Here is a 26,158-nt window from a genome sequence, read left to right on the forward strand (position 1 = left end):
TATTTTTGGATCATAATAAGAACCATAAAAACATGGATAAGACCCTTTGTTGAGAGTTTATCCTGGTAATGGAACATAATTGTTTTAGCAGACAGCCTTAGACAAAATTCCGAACATTCCTCCTTTATTAGAACCTTTTGTGAAAAGTTGGAAAAGTCAATAAAAAGGATTGCATATATAAAAAGCTCCAGGAAGGGGAGAGACACTTGTTTCACTACCAGGCTTTAAATGTCTGTCCCTCTCTTCTGATACACACAACACCAAGAAACAGGAGTAAACCCTTTTAGCTCTGATTTATCTTCTTTTTTTTCACAACACTAATTATGTGTTGGAAAAACCTAGAGCATCATCATTTGCTGCAATACTTAAAATCAACCATCCTTTGAATTTAGTTAATTCTAGTACACTGACCATACTCTATTTTGTCACCAATGAAAGATTCATTGTGACTTATATATGCCAAAAGAAGATTTGTTAGACACACATAAGTTAAAAAGGCACATAGTATGAAGTGAACCTGAGGAGGACAAGATGTAAAAATAATTATAAAGAAGTGAGGCAGTAGGGATGAGGTCTGTAGTCTACTTCTGATGTCTGCTTGAAGTGGATTAGTCACACATGAATCCCTGTGAAGTGTTATAGAAGTACTTGTATTGTATGTCATCATCCACAGGACCATTTAACCTGCTAATCAGTTTTCAAAGGCAGGATCTGTTAAGACAACACTGCTGCAGCATAGAAATCATCCAACAATCAACCAGCATGATTATCTGCATGATAAGCTGTGCAATCTCAGGCCTCCAGCCCTCCATGTTCCTGATCCCGGGAGCCAGGTGAAGGGTCTGCACTAGGCTAAAAACAAGCTTAAGCTTACCAGCTCCACTTAAAACCGTCAGCCATTGGAGGTGGTGTTTGTGTATTTTGAAGTGGTAGAGGTGGAGGGTGATAGTGACAGTTCTGAAATGTGAAATCCGAAATGGCTCCATGACCTCATATGTTTCCTTCTTTTCACAGAAATCACCTCTTCAGGCTGAGTCTGGAAGACCTGACACTGATCCAGGTGAGTGCTGATACCTCCTTGTCTTTCTGACCCCCCCCCCCCCCCCAGTGATCCAGGGCGGTGCATGCCTCCAACAAACAAACAAACAGGCGCTGGTCGTGGAACAGCACTGCCAGTTCACACAAGCTTAAAGCTGTTACAGTAAAATGGTTTAGCGTTTCACTTGTCACAACAACTTCCCAACTGGTGAACCGTTAGGTTTGGTTGATGGCACAAAAAAATGTGGTACACAAAAAAATGGAAAGGAGTGTTTATATGAAGTCAGTCCGGTGTTAATACCCTCTGAGTCTTTGACATACACATACAGTAAGCTATACTTTTCCATATTTTTAATGTTGTAATTTTTTTCAATATGACGCTACAATGTTATAGCTCATATGTGCTAATATGCCAGGCAGAAAATGCACTAGCTTCTGGACCTATGGTAACAAAACATGCATAAATAGCAGCACACTCAAGGAGGCAATTATGTGTTTTTTTCAGGCTATTTTTCATCCCTCTTCTCCCACATATTTTTACAGCAGCTGCTCATTTTCCTTTCATTTTTTCATGCCTGTATGAGCCGACATCCCCACCTGTGGAGCTAAGCATTTTGTGACCCACTGAGTTACCATACAAACATTGACACGTTGAGGGCTTTATTTATAGGTGGTAGCAGCAAGGCTTTTTTGATGCTTAGACAACTCTTGATGTTTGCCATTTACACCCTGGAAAATCAGGGGGAGGGGATGAGAAGGGAGAGAAAGAAAGAGAAACAGGGTAGTAGGAATGGCTGGGTGGAGCAGAAGAAGAATGGTGTATGGAGCACTGTTGACATAAATCCGACTGGAAAGGGAAAATGAGAAAAATGGTTGGACGGAATAAGAAGGGAGTGTGAATTTGCTGGGTAGGAAGGAGTGGAGGGCTGCACACACAAAGGAATCAGGGTGCAATGAGACAGCACGCAGACAGAGGCAAGAAAGCAGAGAAACCCCCCCATGGAGAGAGACGAGGATTCATGCAGAGCCAGTCTTTTGTGGACGCACACTGGGACACAGATGCTTTTTAAAGATGCTCTGTGCCATCCACGCACCCAATCATCCCCCGTTCTTTATTTCATCCTGTGCTCGGCTGGCGCTGCAGAAACAGCGAGGAGATTCCACCGAGCCAATCAACCCCTCATCTCCAAGACATCTTCTCTTGAGAGAATAAGATCGGGTAATCTCTGCCAAGGCCAGGGGCCAATTTAAGCTGACCTGTGCTTCATGGTCCCTGCTTTGCATTTGACTGGACCGACGCTGTAGTCGAAAGAAAGTTCAGCTGCTGAAATTTAAGAAGCACAAGTGGTATTCTTCCACACGGCTTCTCTGAAGTCTTTCTTTTTCATCCAAGCATAAAACAGATTAATTGCACAGAGATTTAGTTGCCTACATTGATGGGTTTACATAAATTTCTCATTCTTATTGTTGTTAGATATGAAAGGCTAGACTCAATTTCCCCTTTGGCACTGCTCCTCCACTCACATTACACATGCATTGCTGATTGATCAAATAGATATGTAAGGGGCCGTAGTGTACGCCAGATCCAGCAAAGAAAGTTTGAGCACAAACTGTTGTTAGTAGTTCACTGTGTTTTTTTTCCAGTTGCGCCAATGTTCAAAAGAGTTGCATGAGGTTCTTTTTTTTTCCTGCAGATGGAAATCAAGCTAAAAGCTACACCTACGCTTGTCTTTGTGATTTCACCCCATTCGCATGTATCAGCCCTGTCAGATAATGCCCGGTGGCAGTGATTTGTTCTTGCTTGGCTGGCAGCGTTAAGCAAGGCTTAGAGCTGCTGTAATACAAACAGCCTATTTTACGCTAAAGACTTGGATAAAATTACCATATGATCGATGACTGATCTTGTGTGTTCATGCATGAAACATTTTTGGGAAAAAAAAGGCATCGAGGTCTCCTGCTGCATGAAGGCAAAATGTTTCCCGCCTACTTTTCCTATTGCAGTTATTTTTGAGCATTTTGTGAGGAGGAAAAATCAACTCTGAATATCTGGTGATGTTGTTATGAGGGGTTTAGAGAGGACTGGCAGCTAAACACCGCAGGTCTGAACTGAGAGAAGGAGGATTGATCAAGTCTGAGCCTCAGGAACCATAATCTGCTCAGTAAATGCCTTTGTTGCTGGGAGTTCATTTTAAAAAGAGGGAAAATCCAACAACTGCAGGGAGACAGACGACCTTTGTTCCCATGAAATCATTTTTAGTGTTTATGTGTTTTTATATAAAATGTCAAGATTTATTCACAGATACACAGATATATGTCCCAACAATGTTTGTCACTGTCCAGAAAATGATCAGAAATGACTCATTAGCTGCAGAGTACAGTCATTTTATGTCCATCCAGTCCCCCCTTCTCCTCTGCTTTAGATCTTGCCACAAAAAAACAGCATATGATGATAGATTCCATGCATGCTAATAGAATATATAATTGTATTGCACGTCATCCGACCATGGCATCAATACTGCCACAAAGAGGGAAAGGTGCAGCTCAGCAGATGTTCAGGAGTCTGGGGTTTGAGCCCCCTTGACGCCATGAGTTTTGTTTTCACCAGCTGTTAAGTTTCATTTTTAATCTTGATTGGAGGTAGGCACAAAAGCTACTAGTTAAAGTTAAGGAAATTAAATTGGGTAAAGGTTAAGGAAGAAAACTCATAACATTAAACACATTTTACAAGGAAAAACCATTTCCATATGTGGAGATGCAGCGAAATACACGCAAAGTTCTGATTTTAAGGGCTGAAATATCAACCTCATATAACTTTGTCCTTGTGCAGAGGCACTGTGTTTGGACTCACACCTGAAGCTTGATTGTTGAGGTGGCCTTCCTCTGTCTGGTTGGTATGTAAAATCTGCAGGCAGCTGATGACTGTTCTCCATGCTGAGCTAGGAGCTAGCTTCTCTAGCTAAAAACACACACCTGTAGAGCTGATACAGCATGAAGAGTGGAGTCTGCTACGGCCATTGGCACCAACCACTCAGGGCTTTTCAGGAGCTGTATGGCTTTCCCTCTTTCTTTTTGTACAGTAAACAAATAGATACTCTCTGCCTGCTGTTTCATCTCCACTTAGAGCTATTTGAGAGCTTTTATGCTTTTCTAGTCTGTGACTGTCTCTACATATTAGGTCTGTATCAGCCCCTTCAGAGAGACATAAAGGCTAAACTTTATAAACTTTTATTAAAAAAACCAATGCTTGGACTGAATCATAAACTTTAGATAATATCATACATTAACTTTCCAGCATGTTCTCAAACTGAGTGGCAGCTGGAGAGGAAAGTGTCAAGCCGTGAAACATGAGTCAGCCCTCCCTATGGCCTTGATTGGAGTTAATATCTGGTACTTGAAGTTTTTTTCTTCAGTGTCTCAACAGCCTGAAGAGGCCGCCTTCCTCTTACCTGTCAACCTCTACCCTCATCCTCACTGATCTGGAAAACACTGTCAGGAACTACTGGTGGCTACTTTTCTCCTTGCTCCACTTTCAAACTTGTTCAGCTGAAGTAAGAAAAAAAGCAGACAAGGGCTTTGCTGCATCCACAACTAAGCGACCATGGGCAAAGAATTTGCCATAAAAGCAGTTGCCCTCTGTCTACAGGTACATCTCACATCTGTTCAGCATTGTCCTTCTGGCCCTGCTGTCCCTCATTCAGCTCCCTGAACTCTGCTGCTGCCAACCTTGGGCTAGCAAATCAATGCTGGCCACTTCCCATTGTGTTGCCAGGTCTGATGAATGGCCAACCGAGCCCGGTGTACCACTCGGCCTTGTTTTTTTGCCTTGCCTGTGAGCTCCTCAGATGACATCCTTTGACATTGCTGAATACCCAAATGCGGTGAACTCCCCTCTTCTTACTCATTTTTAGCTCCATCCTTACCCTCACACACCTGCTCTAATAAAAGGCTGCACATGTCCTAACTGAAAGGAACCTGCAAGTGTCTAATTTGCAGGCACACAAAGAACCTGTTGAATTCACAGTTATCCTAAGCAGAGGTGCTAATACACAGAAAAAACTTCAAGGAAAAAAAAAGCACAGCCTTTAAGAACTTTGTATCAGTTTTCCATTTCCATGCTGAATTGAAAGCAGATGCAGACGATGAGGCTGAGTTTCAACAGAAACACTGTGGCACAGCATTAGTCAATAAGCTCTGGGATGAAGAGGATCACTGGCATTGTTCACCATTCAATACAGCAGAGGAGGTAGTGGAAATTCACTCCAGCCCCTCTCTCTCTCCCTCTCTCTCCTCAGCAGATGAAAACACTATCCATAACAGCTCCCCTTGGCAACAGACACTGTACGGTGTTGAGATGTATATTGTGTCTCCTGGTATTGTCATGTCGTTAAGAAGGATAGGGACTCCTCAGAAAAATAAGGCTTCTTGCATGCGCCTGTCTCTTACAATAACACTTTATCAGCCAGACAATTAGCCCTGCTAATCAGTTGCTAACACTGTCCTCTGTAGCTCTGGACGCAGTGCTAATTCAATTAATAGAATTAAATAAAAAGTATCATTGACATTGCAAATACAGATACCAGCACGTTCTTATCACAGAGACGATTACGCAGGCGTGTTGTGAGTCTACATAGTAAGGGGCACAGCAGGGGGGTCACTTCTGCACAGTCTCCCTTTTAAAGGCTTTGTGACGATGTTCATCGTGACTCAGATCTACAAATTTGCTGAGACATGACATCAAGACCAATTTTAAATCTTTCAGCAGCTTACATCAGCAGACATCAGTCTGAATAGTAAATATTGCTCCGCCACATCAAAAGGTAATCTCAGCTATTCACAAAACAGATTAGATTTCCCCCGCAGGATTTGTCCAGCTCTTACTCTCAACCCACCGTCCCCTTGTAATGAGACACACATCCAGTGATTTCACAAAGCTAGACAGCTGTCAGCAGCGAGTGTGTTCTCTGGACCCTCTTTATGCAAAATATATTCAATATCATGTCTGGAAACTGCTGTTTTGGAATTCAGCTCCTCACTCCCTCCTCCGTCTCTCTGACTACTTCACTCTGCCCACACAGTCTTTCTCTTGTTCTGGCTGACTCCTAAGTTGGACTCTGTTTTCTCTTTGTTGTTTATTTTCTGTCTGTTTGTCCCTCATATTTCTCTTTTTTTTGTATTTTTTTCCTCTGTCTCTGTCCCCTCCCTACAAAGTCTCACCCACCCAGTGGTGACAATAGCCCCTCAGTGTGAGTACTGACGAGAAGCTCGGGCACAATGGTTCATCTCTGAGGATTGCACCCATTACAGGGGGCAGCAGGGAGGGCGGACACGTGGAACATAACATATCAGGATTTTTTTTTTTTTTTTTTATCAATCCTCCCTGGAGCAGCAAATGGCTGTGCCAAAGTCTCTCAGAGTTTCACATTTTATCTTACTTACAGGGATTATTGCAGTCTATTACAACTTAAGTCTTGTTTTTGTAGTTTTGGCCATTCTGAGATCTAAGGAGGCAGCAGCATTGCTGAAAAGAAATCCAATATGGCAACAAACAGGAGTACTCAAGGCAAAAAAAAACAAAAAAAAAACAGGCAAGCCAGACCAATTCCGGAGAAAAATATCAAAGAATTAGCCAAAATGTTTAATATCACACAAATCCCTGATTTAAATCTATTTCCATTTATACTGAACTACTAGCAGTGAGGGTTTATCACTGACATTTAAAGCTCAGTTTTACCTCCAAATATGGAAAAATAATAATAAACTTTGATCAAACAATATTATTCTTTTCTTGCTCTTTAGCACGGATGAACACATTTCTTTCTTTTTCTCACCACCTTTTTCTCCTTTACAGTAAATTTCATTTTGGACTTTACTTGTTTCTGCAGCAAACAACCATCACATCAGGATATTGAACAGAGCTGCCCTTTCACACATGCAGCACAGCAGGAGATTGTCTGTGTCAGGTGCATTCTCACCTGTTCGGTTCAGGTGTCACCTCAGCAGTGTGTGCAGGAAGTGAAGGGTTCAACACTTCTGATGTCTGGTTTTCCACTTGCGTCACTTTGATATGTTTTTGAAGTTATTTAAAAGGCACTTTTGTTGGACAGCCCTGAAAGATAGCACTACACCTGGTTCCCCTAACCAACAGCTACTGGGATTTTTTTATTTTGAATCCTGATAGAGATCAAGAAGGCCATTTTAAAAAAGCCACGGACAGTAGAGACTGGAGGTTAAAGTGTACAGACCAGTTTCAGTCCATGTATCAGCATCATTTGCCCACTTGCCTGATTACCTGCTCTGTTCATCACAGATGATACACTTTAATGTTACTCAGCCCGCTTCATACATTTGCATACAGCACATCTTCTCTGGGTGATGTCCAAAAAATTCAGGACTTCAGTGCATGTGTGAAAGAGGCTTATCTCTCCCTTTGTTTGCCCTCTAAGTCTTTATTGCTCTCGGTGACAAAGGCACAGAAAAAAGGCCTCTGTAAAGCAGCTTCCTGTGATAAAGCCAAGAATTATTATGATTTAATGACAGCACATTCCAGACATATTTCAAGACAGATTCATCTTAGGAGCACAGGGGCTGAACAATAGCATGTTAATGGGCTTTTAATGTTTCTTAACGACACCGGCGCTTGCCTTTGCACGGCCGTGATTCTGTTCTTTACTCTGGACCATTTAAGCCAGGGCAGTCGGATTTGGGCGGCTTTAGTGGTCAATGATGCCAGCGCGTCCCCCACTTACAGGCTCATGGGCATCAGCTACTCCAATAGCCATCAAGTTGATGCCTTAAAGATGCAATGAGAACATGTAGTATTCTGAAAATATGCTTTAAACTCAGATGATGATGAATCACATAATCGCCCTGTAATGATAAAAGCAACCACTTTGCTCCCATTAACGCGATCTCAAGTTGTAATTTTTGTATTGTATTATGATTGATTTTTACACTGAACATGAGTGAGTAAGGTTTCAAACCATTAACAGGTTTTCTCCCCCTCTGCGATTAGCGAAAGCACTTTCCAGCGCCCACACTGAATTCAGCTGGGGCCAGCTGTGGTGCTGCAGGCTGTGCTGATGTGTGCGGTTTGTGTCTGTGGTGGATGCATGGCCCCGGAATAGCCAGCTTTGGCCTGGAATGTGAACCAGACACACAAAGAAAAAGAGAGAAGCCAGCTCCCATTAATGCTCCATATCTTATCCTCTCTGAATAGTGCCACACACCCTGAGCTCCCTGCTCTCTCTCTCTCTCTCTCTAAGCTCCCTCCTGTTACTGTCTCTGTGTGTGTGCCTAAATGTGTGTACATAGGGGTGTTTCTACTTCTCATAAAATGCCACCGCGGTGGAAAGCCAAGGCCTTTTGGACTTCCACAGCCTTCTCAAAGAGGAAATGAAAGAAGTTCTCCTAAGTGCTGAGGGAGGGTTCAGCTTTCTTTCCCCTTCTTGTTCTGACATAAACACTTGTGATACCAAGGTGAAATCTAATATTCTCTATCAGTTAGTGATATTTGCTATATTCCCACAGAGAGTCCTGCGCCTCTGGCCACCTGCCAGGTTATTACTGTGCTGGAGGAAACTCGTACCTCAGCATCCAAAAAAAAAGGAGTTGAATACTTTTGGAAACTTTTCGTGACTTGGCATTAAGTGCATTATGGCACCAGCCATTTTTTTTTTTTTTTCGTCTAGTATTCGTCTCTCTGCCAGTCACACAGAAGCTCGGTGCAGAGACACCTTCTTCTGCCTGTCACATGTGCAAATGCCTTAGCGGCTTGCTGCTGTTCCAGGGCCAGTACTCATTTCATGAATTTTTATCAATGAAGAAGACCCCCGTCCCCACAGGTCAGGATGAAATTAAAAGGTAAAAATGGAGCGATGTCTTCACCCTTTGAGGAGACAAGAGGTTTTATCTTTTTCTTCTCCTGCTGTAGTAAAAGGTGTCCCTCGATTTCTTCCTCACATGTAAATCAGTCTGACATCCTACTCTAGGGACTCTGCTGTTATGTCTTAAGATCCCTCCTTTTCCCTCACACATAAATCAAATTGACATCCAGCTCTGCGCCTCTCGATTCTTGAGGTCCCTGCTTGGTATGCACCTTAATTGGATTCTGCGTCTGTATTTAACATGGCTTATAAAATCCTGTGTACTTTAAGTGTGTATGTACGTCTGGGATTGACAGTACAGTGAAGATGTCAAAATCATTTACCATTCCATTCTGTTTTAATCCCTTCCTCCCACCCAAGTCAGAAAATAGTCCACACCCTGAAATCAGTGCTGCAGCCAGCGTATCGAACTCACATCTGTACGCTTTTCTGCTACATTTTCTCACTGTGTTTTCTTGTCTTCTGTGGCATTTTTTTTTACTGCCAGGCTAGTCACCAGACATCAGACCGACTTCAGAAACAAGGGAATTTTGCCTCAGTAGAGAGCCAGGCATTGTTTTGTTTGGGTTCCCTGAGTGGTTTTCAAAGTGTTTTATGGTGATATGGCGCCCAGTGTTTGCTTCTTCTTGATGGTTTATTGAGAGCCTTGTGCTGCTTTTCTCTCTCTCTGCAGGAGGCTGAGTGGCACTGCGATGAGTTCACCAAGGGAGCCTGCTTCAGCCGCGGAAAATCGGAGGTGAGTTTAAGTGTTGCCTCAACGCGCTGTTATGGTGCCTTATCAGACTTTTGTCACCATGTTGAAAAAAACAAGTTGGAGGATGGATATAAAAAAACATCTTGCCCTTACTACATACTAGCAGATGAAATGAGGATGGGACTGTACCTTTGAAGAAATGTAGTCAATAACTAAAACAAAATCAAAAGATCTTACTGTCCAGTGAGCATATAAGTCCAAGTGTCCTGCAGTTGAACTAGAATAGTGTTATTATTAATGACCCCAAAGGCACGCCCTTTCCACAAATGATGCACCACAGCTGCCATTTTTGGTGAAAATGCCCCAAATAAGTAAACAATGATATAAGTAATTTAAGCTCAAAGCTGTCCCATTTTCCTGTTTTCTAAAAAAATAACATCAGGATGAATGTTGTTTACAACGTAAGGCCCCAGATGTTGGACATTCCCACCAGCACATCACTGCTGCACAACAGTTTTGGCTTGAACAACACTTTTATCTCCTAAGACAATAATCCCCACATCCACCTCTGTGTTAACAGACACAGCTGATCAGTTTCAAAGAGCACATGACGAGCAAAAATCCTCAAAAATGATGAAACATAATAAAGCCTGAATGCAACACGGAGCTCTTTGTTTCAGTGTTAACATATAATAATGACACACTGGGAATACCTGCTCAGTATGTGGGATTTAATTCAACTTTTTGTGAAGTAAAACGCCTCCCAGCCACACTTAACTCTTTGTTTTTAGGCCTTGAACAAAGGGACTTCCCATTGTCTTTGTAGTTTGTGTTTTTCTACGCGGTTTGCCGGCTTATTTACAAAACAGATGGTTTAAAGCTGAATTTGACTCGTAGGTGAACTGCCCAGCCCTGATCTCTGTGGGTGTATGTGTGTTTGTGGGTGCGCACACCGCTGTGTGTTTATCCTCCTGTGAAAGGTGGTTAGGGACCCATAATAGGCATGCACGGGCCAGCCTGCACAAGATAACTGTTGTGAATTACAGACCTAAGCTACCTCAGTCCTTGAGAGTCACTGCTGTCTGGTGAAGTTGAATTGTTTTGCTCGCTGTTGCCTTCTGAGGATCAGCTGCTGTGATGTACACTAAGAATAGCATTGAAAGACTTCATTCTCCGGCAGCTGACAGGGCTTTTGATGGTTGATTACCTAGCTCAATGCGCAGCAATATACAATCGCTTAAGCTATTACACAGAAACCATTCCTGTGCTTTGAGTAAATTTACAAGTGATTGTTTCTTTTTCTCCCTAATGCACGCATCCTCCTCTCTTGTGTACTTGAATTATTTCAACTGGGAGAAGAAAGGAGAGTTAAATTGACTTGACAGGACTTGATTGCTGCTCCTGTTTTGTTTTATAATGTGTGAGCCAAGAACAGCAGTCTCTGTATTAAAGTACAGACATGGAACATTTGTCAGGAAGTTTTCATAAACAAGTCAAAACTGTGAGGCTGGGCAAATATTAAATATACCGTTATTTACCGAAGAAACAAACTGCAGAGAAGAATTGAATTATGCAGGCCCCTTTCTCCCATCCCTAGTGCTACTCCCACACACACACACACACACACTATATATACTGCATAACGATCTGCACAAGCAGCAGAGATATATAGTCACGCATTGCAAGTGCGACTACTCATGCGCACGTCTTCTGTTTTGAAGGCACACATATAACCGCGTACACACATAGTTAGACTGTGCTTAGCACCAGAAAACGAGTTGTTTTATGAGTAAGGCTTCATCTTGATAGGGGGAAATAAAAGCCCTTACCCTCCTTCCTTCCATCTCTGCTACGGTGCCCTCCGCTCCTAAATCAGACCCTCGAGAGGGGGAGGAAGGGGGAGGAGGGGTCGCCCTGGGCACCTCAAGTGGCTCGACAATAGCAGATTTACAAGGTTTTAAATTTCTACGAGGAGCCCTCACCACCCAGCCACGGCCCCTTTCAGATGGAGGGGACCCTATGAGTTTATTACCTTGTCCTAGGACCAAAACAAATGCCGCTCTCTGACATGAATACTGACTACTGTTGTTACATTTACTACAGAATGACTGATGGAAATCACCAGAAAACCTCTATGAAATGCTGACCGTTATGTCGAGAGTTCACAACGTTCAGTGACAATCAATCATCCAATCAATCATTCACTTTGTCAGTCCCGCTTTTAAACAAGCACTGAGTGGTTTCGCTTCAAACTACAGGGCCAAAACCTCCGAGGAGGAGCGAGCCAGGAGGAGTGGTGAGCATGTACTTAACCATAATTTAGAGAAAAGTGGTTCGAATTGATTATTATAGAGAGCAGGCTGAAAAGAAACATGATTGAATGAAGTATATGAGACGCCACACCTTCATTTCACTTTTTGACCGGTCAACAAAACGGGGGGCAATTATCTAAACTAATCCTGAGTGGTCTGCTCCCACGCCCGTCGAATCTATCTGTTCTCCACCTTATTCAGATCCTTCTCCAGATCTGGTCCCTGTTGAATTAAGATGTGACAGAGCTAAGCCGTCTGGGCATTAGCCTTGATTTGACTCTGTCTAGCTTGGCCACGCTTTAGAGCAGCCCTCCCACGGTTCCAGGTGTTTTTCTCATTTATAGGCATAAAGTGTAATTTTGTCCCTCTGCCTAATGCTGCTGTTTGTCAGTGGACAGATAATAACACTGCTGCTGAAGGCTAACTGTGATTTGTGTGTTTTGCTGGTTTGTTTCCAAAGGAGGAGTGCCAGAACTACATCAGGGTGCTGCTGGTTAATGGGAACAGGCTGTTTACCTGTGGAACCAACGCCTTCACCCCCATCTGCACCAACCGAACGGTAAGAAGAACAAAAGCATGTCTACCGTGCAGCTAGTTGTTTTTAACCTAATTAATGCAACAGTTAAAATGATCAGATCTGATGTCTTCTTGTTTGACTGAGAGCCAAAGCTGCAGCCTTTCTGACGAACATGAGACCCTAGTGTGGAGAAAATATTCACATTGTCACAATGATTGCATCACATATAGATACTTGGTCAGATGCTGGCACTTTAATTGAACTATTAGACTGAAATGTTAAAAAATAAAGAGCATCTATTGGCTTTATTGTGAAACCCTTATCGTGTAGAGCGGTAGAGGCTGCCTTACTTTTTAATAGTGTTATATTGTTTCAACCATACTGGCTTTGTGTTATTTATCAATACTACAATGCAAACAAAGGTTTTTTGTAGTATGTTGTATGTTTGTGATGTAAAGCCCTTTGTGAGTCTCACTTAAGGTATTATTCTTAAATCACTAAAGTCAAGCCTGTAAACATACATGACTGCTGAATTGTATTGGAATGAACTGACAATGTCAGAAAAAAAGGTCGAAGCTGATCCAAACATTTAATCAAAGTGTGATTGAGCTGTGATCTTGCTATCACAAGACTCATTGTAGCTCCTGTGGCTTTTCTCTCCTCCTGTTGTGCAGTCAAGAATGTAGACTAATTATGAAATGAATCTTATTAAGCCGCTTTAGTCTGGAAGTTGTGTTACCTCAAACTTGTTAAGCGTCGTAATCAAAATATTGCCTTAAGCTCATTACTCTTGGTAATCATGGCCTCGTTGGTACACAACACATCCTCATCTGTGCTGCCCTGTGAGTCACTGCAATTATTCGAGAATCTCTTCTTTGTTTCATGTCAGATTGTCTTCTATATTTTTTTATTTTAGTGTGGTGCAAGGGTTTCTACTCCACCCTTCAAATTCCCTGCAGCTCTTAATCCGGTGTTTTGAAGGGATATTAAGTCAGTTTGAATTGCTATTGTATATCAGCAGGCTCTTGACACCATGAGGGCAACCTCAGATTTTTCTTATGTATTAACTGGTTTGTTACTGGCTGCACCCCTCATTTTTATTAGAGGAGCACACTGTGCTAATAACCATGTTTCTTGGTAAGTGAAGTGTCAGCTAGGGAACTTTAGAAAAAAAGTCCTCCACTGCTGGGGACAAATGCTCTGTGAAGTAAAGTACAGAGCAACATTTAAAATGTCAGAGGATTGTTCTTACTCAGAGAGGAGTCACATCAAATATCTGGCTCTCCTTCTGTTGGATTTTTAGAGGAGAGGCAGTCAGGAGTTTACTATTATGATGACATTTGTTTTTGTCCAAAAGCACTGCATTCAAAGGTCAGCGGCTCATAATGACTGTTTACCGCTGTGAAAATACATATAGTTGAAATGTCATGACATTATTATAGCAGTATTTCATCAGGCGCTGTCATATTTACCCACTGAACGTCTGTTAATGTGAAACACGGGTCAGAAAATGCAACAGCAATGAAATCACACTCGGACAGATTTACTATCAGCCGTGATGATGAACAGAGAGGGAGCAGAATATTAATAATTTAATAAGCTCTCAGAGGTTATAGATTAAACAGCTGTTAACCATTTGAAGTTCGACTGGCTCTTTTTAATTATGTCATCTTCTTCTGCCTTCTTCTTCTGCTGTGGTTTAATTGCCTCTGGCTGGAGAATAAGCACCAGTAACTCTTAAATAAATATTGTCCATCATTTTTTTTCTGTCCTGTAATCGGCTGTGGTCATTCCTTTCCTAGTTCAAGCCCTTTAACCAATCAGCACTTGACCTGTGCACGGCGTCATCACCTACAGTCGATAAGCTTGTGTGTCTGTGCTTACACACTGTGATGCTCATACAGTTTTGCTTGTACTTTTGCATATGAAGTACTTAAGGAAAGCGTCAGAATATCACTGTTCACATACATGAAGTCAGGATTAGAGGATGTGGGCTTGAGAGAAAGGAAACAATTCGTCTCTGACATTCTGCTCGCACGCATCTGACAGAGATACTAGGATGTGTCATTTGCCTGCCACCTTCTGTGAAATATCGTTGACAACCCTGTCCATTAACACATCTCCGATCACGCATAAGGCTTTTGGCTACATTTTCTGTCATAGTGAGCAGTTAAAAATTCTCAGCGGCACCACACATAGCACCCAACTGGCCCTCACAGGGCTGTGTGTAAACTGTGAGATGTCTCTGTATCAGAAGAAATCCCTCTCAGTGTCCTGCTCATGCAGCTGTCAGGTCCATTACAGAGACCACTTTCACTTCACTTCCTCAAAATGCAAAGGGATGCAATGCGCTCTATCTATTTATCACCCACCCCTTCTCATGTTTTTGTCAATGACCCAACTGACCTGGAAATAGACTTATCCAGCCAGCCCACAGAAAGAATCCCATCAATACCGGGCTTTCAGCTCGGGCCCGGCAGAGCTCAGACAGGGCTGCTCTGTTTCGTTGTGGTTTGGGCTGAGGTGGTGGGACTAAACAGAATTCTGGATCCAGATCGACCAGCTCCAGGAAACTGGCTGATTCCTCCGATGCACTGCACTGAAGGGAGTTCAGCCCTTTTTTTCACGAAGCTTCAGATTAGTCAGAGATTCCAGCATGGATTTAAAAAGAGAGAATCCTTCTTGATTGATCGTAAAGTAATTGCAAATAAAATCATTTTAATGTTCATTTGTGCATTTCTAACTCCGAGATTAGTGCCTTTTCTGATCTTTTTGCATTTGCCCTCCGTCTCGGATGAACTCAGAGGGAAGCACAAGCCATGCACTAATCCCTGTATACTGTGTTTACTTTTGCACCATAAAATATAATTACATCTTGGATTTAAAAAAAAATGCATTACCCCTTTTTGGTATTCAAGGCTGAGTCACTGAGCTATGGCCTGTACATTTTCTTTCTTCCACGAAGGCACCCGTGCAGTGTGTCGGGGCTAAGCCAGGGTCATGCTATAAAGTATTTTTAAAAAGCGGGGAGTTGGATTTGGCTTCACATTCAAAGGCAGAGGACTGCATCTCACATCAAGCCACTTTGGAGCTCAAAGATGTGGTATAATAATGTTATAGTCAGACAAACAGCTGGTTGTCCTGTAGAGACATCAGAAAGCAAACCAATGAAACACTGCAGCACACAGTAACTTGATTTAAGAAGTCTGTTTTAGGATTTTTATTAGTTTTTTAACAGGTGGTTTCCTAACATTGGACTTGGAGCAGCTGCTGTTTTATGTGGCTAATCATTCTGAATGCACTCCCTGATTATGCATCCTGCTCCTGAAGGTTTTGCTCATATATATCTTTGTGTGCGTGTGTTTTTCAGTGTAGATGTAAACTAACATAATGAGATAAGTATTTTTTAGTAGCATTTGCATTTTGGCAGGAACAAACAAAACATTTCCAGACTCCTCTGGTTTGCATTTTAATGCTGCCCTTTAATCCACGGTCCTGCATCTTATTCCCATGGATATTGCATCTTTTTGTTCTTATTTCATTGTTACAAACAGAATTATCAACTTTCAGGTTCAGTAGTTATAGTAGTTCAGTGGTATAGCACCTGCCTTCGGTCACTCTTGCTCTACTTTCCTCCTCATTCTTTCTGTTTGTGTGTTTGTCTGGCAGCTGACTAATCTGACAGAGATCCACGATCAGATCAGCGGAATGGCTCGGTGTCCCTACAACCCGCTCCACAACTCCACTGCCCTCATCACCTCCAGCGGGGAGCTTTATGCCGCCACTGCCATGGACTTCTCCGGGCGTGACCCCGCCATCTACCGCAGCCTGGGCGGCATGCCACCGCTGCGCACCGCCCAGTACAACTCCAAGTGGCTGAACGGTAGGAAGAGAAGTCTGGCATGTAATTGTATGTAAAAGTAACATTAATATAGAAAGGGCTATTAAAAAACAAAGAGGCACAAAGGAGATGTTTTTGCACTTTTTCTTCACAACTACTGAGCATTGCAGCTGGTGGGGATTCAGGGTTGTGCTCAAGGATGCCTGAGCATGGCTGATGCTTATCTAGGAATCTCTCTCTCCATTTAAAATCACAGAACGCTGTGGCAAATGCTAAAAAAGAGAATCAACTCTTCATTTTTCATTCTCAGTAAAAACAATTAATTCTAAAGTTACTAAGCAACTGGAAAATCTTTATATTCAGTCGCCCCTTTCTTTGAGGAGGAGCATAAAATTGCAAATCCTTCGAAAATCGATGTCTTTTTCCCTGAAAGCTCAGACCCACTTCAAGCACAGACGTCCTCAGTGCAGATTGGACAACTTCAGACAGCTTAAGGTGTCCAGCCTACAGAGAGGCGGGTCAATCAGTATCTTGTCAGCGAGCGACTTTTATCTGATTCACATTTAAGCTCAACTGAAAAAAATAAATTAAAAGCTACCACATACATAGCTCGGCAGCCACCTTCTGGGAGGAGGTTTAATAACTAATTTTATGGCGAATTGATTTTTTTCCCTCTGTCTCCCCCTGCACTGCCCTCCGAAGGTGCAGAGGAGAAAGGGGCTGAAATGAGGAGGTGTGGGGGGGGGGACATTTTCATTTGAAGTTGAATTACATCACTGTCAGCAAGAATTAAGTGTGCGGTTTACATCCAATAATGTCGTACATAAAGATGAACGTCTTACTCGCGACAGTGTCATGGAGGTTTCGGATAGGGTGAGAGCTATTATGCTACACCTGTTTTGGTCATTTCTCATCCTAACCTTTAGGTTTGGGGAGTGAAAAATGAGTTTTCTTATTACAACACAACGCCATTAATAACATGGCCTGTAGTTATTAATCCTGATCACCTGCTGTTGTGTGGGCTGCTCGCTCACACACACACTGCGAGTCAATCAGTCATAACACCAACCCATTCGCTCTCACTCTGCCTCTTACTCCCACAACCTTAAATATTTTTCTTTCGGTAATTTTCTTCCCCTCTCTGCACTTCATCTTTCTCTTGGCTGGACTCAATTTTTCTCTCTATGTCTTCTTCCTGCTCAATTCATCCTTTCTCACATTTATTTTCCTTTTCTCTTGTTACCTTCCACAGAGCCGAATTTCGTCTCCTCGTACGACATCGGCAACTTCACCTACTTCTTCTTTCGGGAAAATGCGGTGGAACATGACTGTGGACGGACGGTGTTTTCCCGCGCTGGACGAGTCTGTAAAAATGACATCGGTGGCCGTTTCCTCTTGGAGGACACGTGGACCACCTTTATGAAGGCCAGGTTGAACTGCTCCAGACCGGGAGAAATCCCCTTTAACTACAACGAGCTGCAGGGCACCTTCTACCTACCTGAACTAGAGCTGCTCTACGGCATTTTTACTACCAATGTGTGAGTGTATAACCTTTTCTACAGTGAATGACATTGTTCCAGCTGACTATTATATCCACATCTGAACATTAGCTTAGCATTAGCAAACCCCCCTAGCTCCTGTTGTTCCCAATCACATTGTAGTGATATTTTAAGAGACCAAAGTTTTTACTGTGATAATTTTGTAAAGAAGGAGAAAAAAACAAACATAAGACAATATGTGAATGAAGAGCTGCATTTCTATTGGTCAAGAGCTGGATGCGGTTCACCAGCCACAGGTTGGCCACCCAAGACTTGTTCTTTCTGATCATGTGACTATACATTGATCTTGTGCACACAAATGAAAAATTAGGTAAATTAATCAATTAAGTGTTGGGACAAAAAAAGAATTCTACATGTTGATTTAGTTTATTTTCATGTTAAATACTTGATTGTGATTGGTCAGTTGCTGCACCCTGCAGTTTTCGTCTCCCTGCAGCGGTTTGTTTCTCTGTTTTTATTGTTTACTCTCTTATATTTTGATTTGCATACAACTGATTTGAAAGAAATTTGAAAGTCTTTGTAGGTAATCACATTATCAAGTTGTTTGATTCAGATTTTGAAAGTCTTTTTCTTTGTGGTTGTGTAAACAAACTCAGCATGTAACTCTGCATGGACAGAGCTTTCTTTATAATACTGAGTGACACATATTGTTTACATTGTTTGCCCAAAAACAACCCACAGAAAGTTTATTCCAGCAACTTTCTCGGAATTAAATCCTTGGTCACACACTCGTCATCACTCTCTATTAAAACTGCACACTTCTGCATCTTGTATTTCGGGGTGTAATGAAAACTATTATTTTATGTTTTCACTACATCTCTGAATCTTTCTTTTTTTCTCTCACACACAAACACAATCGCGCACACACACACGCACACGTTTGCACAGACTATTATTAAAAGCTGAGTAATCAATTTTTTATGGTCAATGCCTTCACATTGCTGAAAAAGAAGTCTTTTGAAGGGTATTGGAAACATTTCCCCCTGCAGGCACAGAGTTTAATGAACAGCTGCACTGGATTATAATTCACATCGCACAAGTCTTTCTGTTTGAGTTGAGAGTTAATGCTCTCATTCTTTACTTTCTCGTCGAGTAGGAGGAGACCGGTACTTGTTGAAAGTGACAGCTTAAAAAGTCAAAGCTGTATTTCAGGCCTGAGATCTGTACAGTTAATCAGACAAGCCCGGGAGCTTAATTGTGTCCTATTGCTGGATTTATAATCCAATAATGACGACCACTTACCAGCAGCGTCTTTGCGTCTCCAACCGGTGTTTGATTTGTGATGTTGGTACAGACAATACAAGACAGTAGACACGAATACAGAGGTCAGCCTACAAATACCAAAACACTCTGAGCTCCATGGTGTTCTTTTTCTAAATGTGGTTCTTCTAATACTTATCTCTGTTTCTCTCCCTCTCTCATCCATCATCCTCTCATCACCCTGCGCTGGGTCTCTCCTCCTTTTTTTCTCTTCCTGACATTCAGAAACAGCATTGCCGCATCTGCAGTGTGTGCCTTCAATCTCAGTGCCATAGCGCAGGTTTTCAACGGGCCCTTCAAGTACCAGGAGAACTCAAGGTCGGCCTGGCTGCCCTACCCCAACCCCAACCCAGACTTTCAGGTAATGAATCCATACTGAAGCCTCCAGCGTGGTTCTTTTTTTCTCAGATTAAATCACGCAGACCGACCATAAACAGTGACACAAGATTAATTTAGTCACAGCCATGCAAGTGGCAGTGTGAGACTGGAGGGCTTCAAATGAACGCTAACGTCTTAAAATAACAACATATGCAACAATAAGCAGCTATAATGTTCACAAGACTCATCTTGTTTAAGCCAAGCAACCAAGCTAATACATAAAAAAACTCTGAGAGACATAAATAAAAATATTGATTCATAAATAAAAGACTCATGCTCTTAGCTTAGCACAAAGCTACATAAGGGCATGTCGCCTTCACAATGTCACCACTTGTATTGTTTCTAATGAGAGCATTCTTTGTTCACTATGGTAGTTTATAGACTGTGGAAGTAAGGTAAATTGCAGCACTGCCCTTTAATGACCGGGGGAGACTCTTTGTTTATGCTGGAGGTAATTAGGCTCAGTGCACTACACAATCAGTCATACAGTATGCGCAGATGGGTACATGATTGGGTGCATGCAGTGTGTGTGCGTGTGTGTGTTACATGTGTATACTCATAAATAAATGTGTGTGTCTGCCCAGATCAGCCTTCCTCAGAGTCCTAGGAAGCTCTTATTAATTTCCTTCTCTCTCCGTTCATGAGCACACACATTACGACCGCTCATTATAAAATCCACTGATATTTACAATGGGACAATCATTCCTTGAAGATGTTGTTCTGTGAACTGTGGTCCTTCCTAATAAACTGTACTTGTTTTGCAGAAGTGGCACTTTATGTTTATGCTCCATCCTAAAAAAAAAAAAAAAAAAAAAACCCGGAGGGGCAGAAGGAGCATCTTATTCTGATTAGACGCACTGCTCTGTACTGATGACACAGAGGGAATGTTTTATTAGCAGAAGAAGTGGCTCTCAGTTGTTGCAGGCTTAGCAGATAGTGATGAGCTAATCCTCGCAGCCCTCCACCAGGGATTGAATTCACTCTGAGGTCTAGCTACCAGTGGGTGACACACGCCTCACTTTCACACGTGTTTACCATCATAGGCTCCTCCATCATGCTTCCAGCAGAGGAACGAGCATTTGCGATGCCTCCTATCGAGAACTTACACACACATGATATATAATGACGTGCTCATGCAGAAAAAGTGGATGAAATGCTCACAGAGTAAAAAGTGCTGGCTGTGACAGTTCTCTATGACTCTGTAACATAAACTCTCTCTCACTGCCGTCATGCATTCACAGATCTACACGTCAGCAGCAAAACCTAGTTGAGTGAAATGCCTTCAAGAAAACCAATTCCCCCTATCTGGTCAGGGCTGACCACACATTATACTGGTTCAGCATACTGTAGCTACACCACAGAGAAGTTTCTACGTGTATGCCATAGGGTGCTGTTATATGATAGGTTTCCTCGAGGATAAACCAGGATCACTTCTTCCTCTCCTTCCCCATCTCACCACTTTAGCTCAGGCACAATGGCTGCTCCTCACCGCTGGACCGATGCACACTTTATCTAGGTTTCAGTGACATCTTCATCAAGCATTTGTCAATGTTGGAGGATTAGATTTACGAGCACAGGATTTATAGCCTGTCTTTTTTTTCAGCACACACACACACACACACACCTACACATGCGTGCATGACAAAACAAACTCCTAAGGAAAAAACCTGCTGCCATAAAAAAACCACTGGCCACATACATACATATCTACTGTACACATATATATGTACAAAAATAAAAGGTTGTAGACTGCTGAGAAACAGGATAAAATGACTGTGAGCTCATCACTCTGTACACACACATACACACACTGGTCATTGATTGAGAGCTTAATTCCCTGTCTGTCTACAGAGAAAATCCCCCCATTTATTTGGACCACATGGATTGATCCCTCTGGGTTTAGTCAGGGTATGAGTCATGTTCGGTGTGCATTAGGAGCTAATACCATCTCTGTTTTTTAAAGGTTTTCTGTCACTCTGTAATTGCTAACAGTAAAATGCATTCATTGTTCAGTTCCATATGTGGGAAATATTTTAGATAAGAGTCTAAAGTGATGAAATGTTGATGGAAAGATTTTGTTATTCATATCACAGGAGTATAGGAAAATAGCAACATCAGCATTCATTTTAATATCACAAGACAAACAGTTGTAAACAGAAACGACATGTTGAAATTCTTAATAACCTGGAAGGCAGGGAGGGAGTGTGCAAGTATATAATGTTAATATTGGTGTCATACTAATTTAATTTTTTAGTCACTTCACTAAATGCTAACATCAGCTGTAGCTGCCACTTAGTTTTCAGGCTAAAAGTTTTGAAAAGTGTATCCACCACTTCTTTAACTAGGCTGGATGTAAACAAGCCACACTTTTGCTTTCTGTAACATATGCAGGCACCTGTTCCGACCACCGCCATGATCTTTTTTTTACCCAGTACACACCAGTGTTGTTTGTCAGGAACATCCCCCTAATTCTCCCAAATTTAAACTTTAATGTTTTCAATGTTGTGTAGAGTCCACCTGGTTGCCATGGTGATATATCAGAATACTGTACGTATCTCACATCTCCACCCGTGGTGCAATAAGCCAACAAAGCCCCACCTCTCTCCATTTCTCTTGTTTTTGGCTGTGGAAACATTCCAAAATGACCCATTAGTTTTTTACCTGCAGTGAAAAAAAAACAATCATTGAGTTTCTATGAATTGATACTATTTATTACTGACATAATTCTGTCACTAATCATAAATCTACCAAGTTTTTTACCCAACACTAATGAGATACTATCGGGATATCCACCTGGATAGTATTTTTAACAGGAGTCCATTTCGTAAAAACATGCTGTACAACAACCTTATTTGTGTGTGGCACTTATCATCCTGGCAGACACGCTTGCCCGGTGATGAGCAGGACAGCTGAGTGTTGGATGGGCCCTCAGCCAAATGACGGTTGTGTCCCTCACCTTGACTGTAATGAGGAAAAACCACGACATCCATCTCTCTGTACATTCACAGATGTCACAGACCCCCTTACTGGCCAGCGCGTGACTTTGTCTTGTGTTGGCAGAAATATAATCATGCAGACACTTTAGGAGTCACACACATGCGTGCAATGCAAGGACAAACCACAAAAGGAAACCTTAGACATGTGTTACTACACAGCACACGTATGCGCCACATTTTAGCCATAAGCAGGAGGCTCATTTGCGGCGTGCACACACGCACAGTGTTGAATTTCCCGGTCCTTCAGGGCTTTAATTTCCCGTCTCCTGATGTGGCGAGCGCACTGATCCATTCCCCATCCTGGGGAAGCCCTCCATGATTCTCATCTGTCAGCCCAGGGAAGGCCAGGGATTGATCTGTATAAAGTGTCTGTACTGTTGATGCTGTAGCTAGTCAGCAGGAACTAATCACCACCCAAGGTCCAGTCCCAGCTATGTTGGAAGATACTGTGGATAGTTAGCCCGTAGCAAATGTGATATAGCGTTCAAAATAGTACCAGTCATTTGGGTTGGTGTGACTGTGAGTGTTTTCTCTGCTCTGTGTCTTAGTGTAGACTTTGTGGATAAGGCCTCTATCCACAGTCCTGACCCCAGCTTGGGTCCTCTTTTCTTAAAAACAGCATGCATGGTTAGCTTCACTCATCCCGCTCTCCCTCAGCTGGACTGGCTCTGTGCTTCACCCTGTCCGTTCAGCTTGACAGAGAGAAGAATTTCCACTTTTAAGCATCATGAATATCAGCTGTCCTGAGAATACCAAATGTCACAGACAACTCAACTATTCATGAGCTGAGAATGAAAGCTCTGCTTTACGGTATCATAACACACCTTTCAGACAATCCCACTGGTTATTTAGGTTGAGGCAGAAATTATTCATCCAGTGGTCAACTTGGAGATTTTTGCCTCTTTTGTTTTCATAATACATGGGATACTTTTTCAGCCGAGTGAAAAGATAATAACCAAAATACACACTTATTACTTCAGGCTACTTGTCTTTTTCTATTTAATGAACTCCTTTTTATTCTGAAACATAAAATCTATTAAAAATGTACCCATAAATAATGGTTACCAATAAAATGTATTACATTTTTCTTTGTAGCTCAAAAATACAGTATAACCCAGACTCTTTTCCCCTTTATGTGTCTGCCTTCAAACTCCCATTTGGAGTGCATTCATTTTATTGAACTCCCTTTAATAAATCTGCCCTGCATGGGAAATATCTTACATATCAGCTTTATTTCACATTATGACCCCATTGCCTTTACACAGTCACAAAACTCTGCTGGGATTACAAACTTGCAGGCAACAGCCCCTCATAAAACCAAATTAATCTGTGACTATGAAATCTGCCTTTATATGTGCGTGAGATCCTTATTGTTTTTTTTTCCAGCGTGAAAGTTGTGCGTGAAAGTCATTTTGGTACTTTATTTTTTTAGGAGCACTTTGTTTAAATGTAATTGCTGCATTTAGAGAGCAACTCTAAAAAACCGTTATGTTATTTTTGAAGTAAAAAATATGACACAATCAAGACACATTATTATCGAGGTACCAATAAAACTCCCCAGCAATATATATGCATATGAGGAAAAATCGAATAAAAGAGATAACCACTTGCTCAGTCAAACAATCCTTCCATCAGCCTCTGTGTATAGACTAAAAGCTGTGAGGTTGTGGGGACAGCAAACCATCATAACCAGGCAGCGATTGACTTTAAAGCCCTGTTCTTTTAATCATTCAGTCCCTCTCTTTTCCATCTCTGGTGGTTCCTCTGAACAAAACTCTTAAGCTTATTAGCTTGTAAGTCTAAATCGCTCAGCTTTTATTAATATAGTCAGTCATACTTTTCTCTTTTTTTGTCTTCCTCCTTCACAGTGCGGCACCATCGACTCTGGCTCCTACGTGAACCTGACTCAACGAAACCTGCAGGACGCTCAGAAGTTTTTGCTGATGCATGAGGTGGTCCAACCCGTGGTTCCTGTGCCCTACTTTATGGAGGACAACGTCCGCTTCACTCATGTGGCGGTGGATGTCGTGCAGGGGAAAGACATGCTGTTCCACATCATTTATTTAGCCACTGGTAGGTTTCTTACGACGTTTCTTCTCTAAGACTGCAAGTCAGTGTTCGTGTGTTGTTGTTGTTGTGACCACCTCCTACATAAACACTTATCTGTCAGTCACTTTTGGTAATTACTCATAAAATAATAATGTAACTCCACTTTTTATTTCAATCTGTGTTTGCCGTTAGGGGCAAAATACAGAAAGAAAAAGCTGGGTCTTATTTAGTACTTTAAGAGTGTTGTTGAATCGCATGCAGCAAGTGGTGTTCATTTTGCAGTATGAATAAGTGCTAAATTTGCTCCTTTATGCCTGTCAGTGAGGATGCACTAATTAAATTAGAACATACACAGTCAGAGCTGAGGTGTTAGTGTTAGATTTGCTTAAGGATGTTTTTGTTTTCATTGGTAAGTGTTAATTACTTACACAGCATGTTCATTGTTACAGAGAAATATCAAAGATCCTAAGTGCAGTCTGCACGAAAAAAGCCTGCAAGAAGAAAAATGAAACCAAGTGATCGGTATCATCATCATGTAGACATCAAAGCATTGTCTTTGGCAGGACTTTGATTACTCTTTACCTCCATATGTTCACCATATGCACTGACAGAACACATAATACACACACATGCAGGCTCACACTAACGTCGCACCACATGTCACTCCCATGCAATCCCTCACAAAGAGATCATAAACACCATGAAACAGCCAAGAGTCGTGTGTCAAAAGAAGACAGACGGGTGATTAACGACACGCACATACAGCCTTTACACGCTTTACTCTGTCTGACGTGCCTGGCAGCATCTGCTTATCAGTCGACTGTTTGATCCTACTGCTGTGACAATATGTGTTGTTAGACTTGGCAAGGTGTGGAAAGCAATATCAGTGAGAACACCAGATAGACACCAGTGTTTGTCTGTATTACAGTGCATGTATGGATTATGAACAGGTGTACTGAACGCAATTTGAATGTGGTGACCCACTTCACTGTGCTAATGTACCATAAGCCCACTGGGAAATGTCAACATGGTCTTCCTGTTGTAGCGTCAGTGTTATTTTAGGATATCTCACATACAGGAATAAACACTCTTTCCCTGTCTCACACAGACACACACACAACCTGTTCCAGTTCACTGCTTTTGTGCTTGGCATCACCCTTTAAAAACTCCCCTCTCATTGTTTGCATGGTGTTGTGATCAATGCAGCTTTGGACCAGAGCTGCCCACAGTGCAAGTTCCCCAGACACCAGCCAGACGCTAATGAAAACATCTGAAACACTGCCAAAGCCATTGGCTAGCGCACACACTGTACCTAATCACATGCTATTATGAACGCTTAAACGCACCCCGCTGATTGAGGCCATTGTGGGAAACCTGATAGCTCCAATGGGGGTCCAAAGATGTCAAGGTGTGGAATTCTTTTTGAACAAGCAGCTTGCAGTTATTTCACTTTAAATTGCTATTCAGCCCCTTTTTTAGTAATTCCCTGCAGTGGTTTTTTTCTTGTTGTTCAGTTAAATTAAAAAATAGTTTTTAAACTTAAACTAGTTTTTAAAGTTCACAAAAGAACCCAACTTTTAACCATGGCTGGAGGACATAAAGACATTTGTTATTCATGATAAATCACTCAG

General features: G+C 42.0%; 1 protein-coding gene across 3 annotated transcripts in view; it reads left to right on the forward strand.

Annotated features, from left to right (window-relative positions):
* The window catches only part of sema5a (sema domain, seven thrombospondin repeats (type 1 and type 1-like), transmembrane domain (TM) and short cytoplasmic domain, (semaphorin) 5A), a 116,675-nt gene that overhangs the window by 43,994 nt on the left and 46,523 nt on the right, over positions 1–26,158 (forward strand). For all 3 annotated transcript variants that reach the window (XM_028433427.1, XM_028433426.1, XM_028433428.1), the window contains 7 exons: positions 1,015–1,060; positions 9,595–9,657; positions 12,388–12,486; positions 16,114–16,327; positions 17,538–17,823; positions 19,330–19,465; positions 24,347–24,551. In XM_028433427.1, the coding sequence (XP_028289228.1) occupies positions 1,015–1,060; positions 9,595–9,657; positions 12,388–12,486; positions 16,114–16,327; positions 17,538–17,823; positions 19,330–19,465; positions 24,347–24,551 (1,049 nt within the window). The remainder of the gene's footprint in view (positions 1–1,014; positions 1,061–9,594; positions 9,658–12,387; positions 12,487–16,113; positions 16,328–17,537; positions 17,824–19,329; positions 19,466–24,346; positions 24,552–26,158) is intronic.

The sequence above is a fragment of the Parambassis ranga genome, chromosome 20 (genome assembly GCF_900634625.1).
Source record: "Parambassis ranga chromosome 20, fParRan2.1, whole genome shotgun sequence".
Classification (NCBI taxonomy): domain Eukaryota; kingdom Metazoa; phylum Chordata; class Actinopteri; family Ambassidae; genus Parambassis; species Parambassis ranga.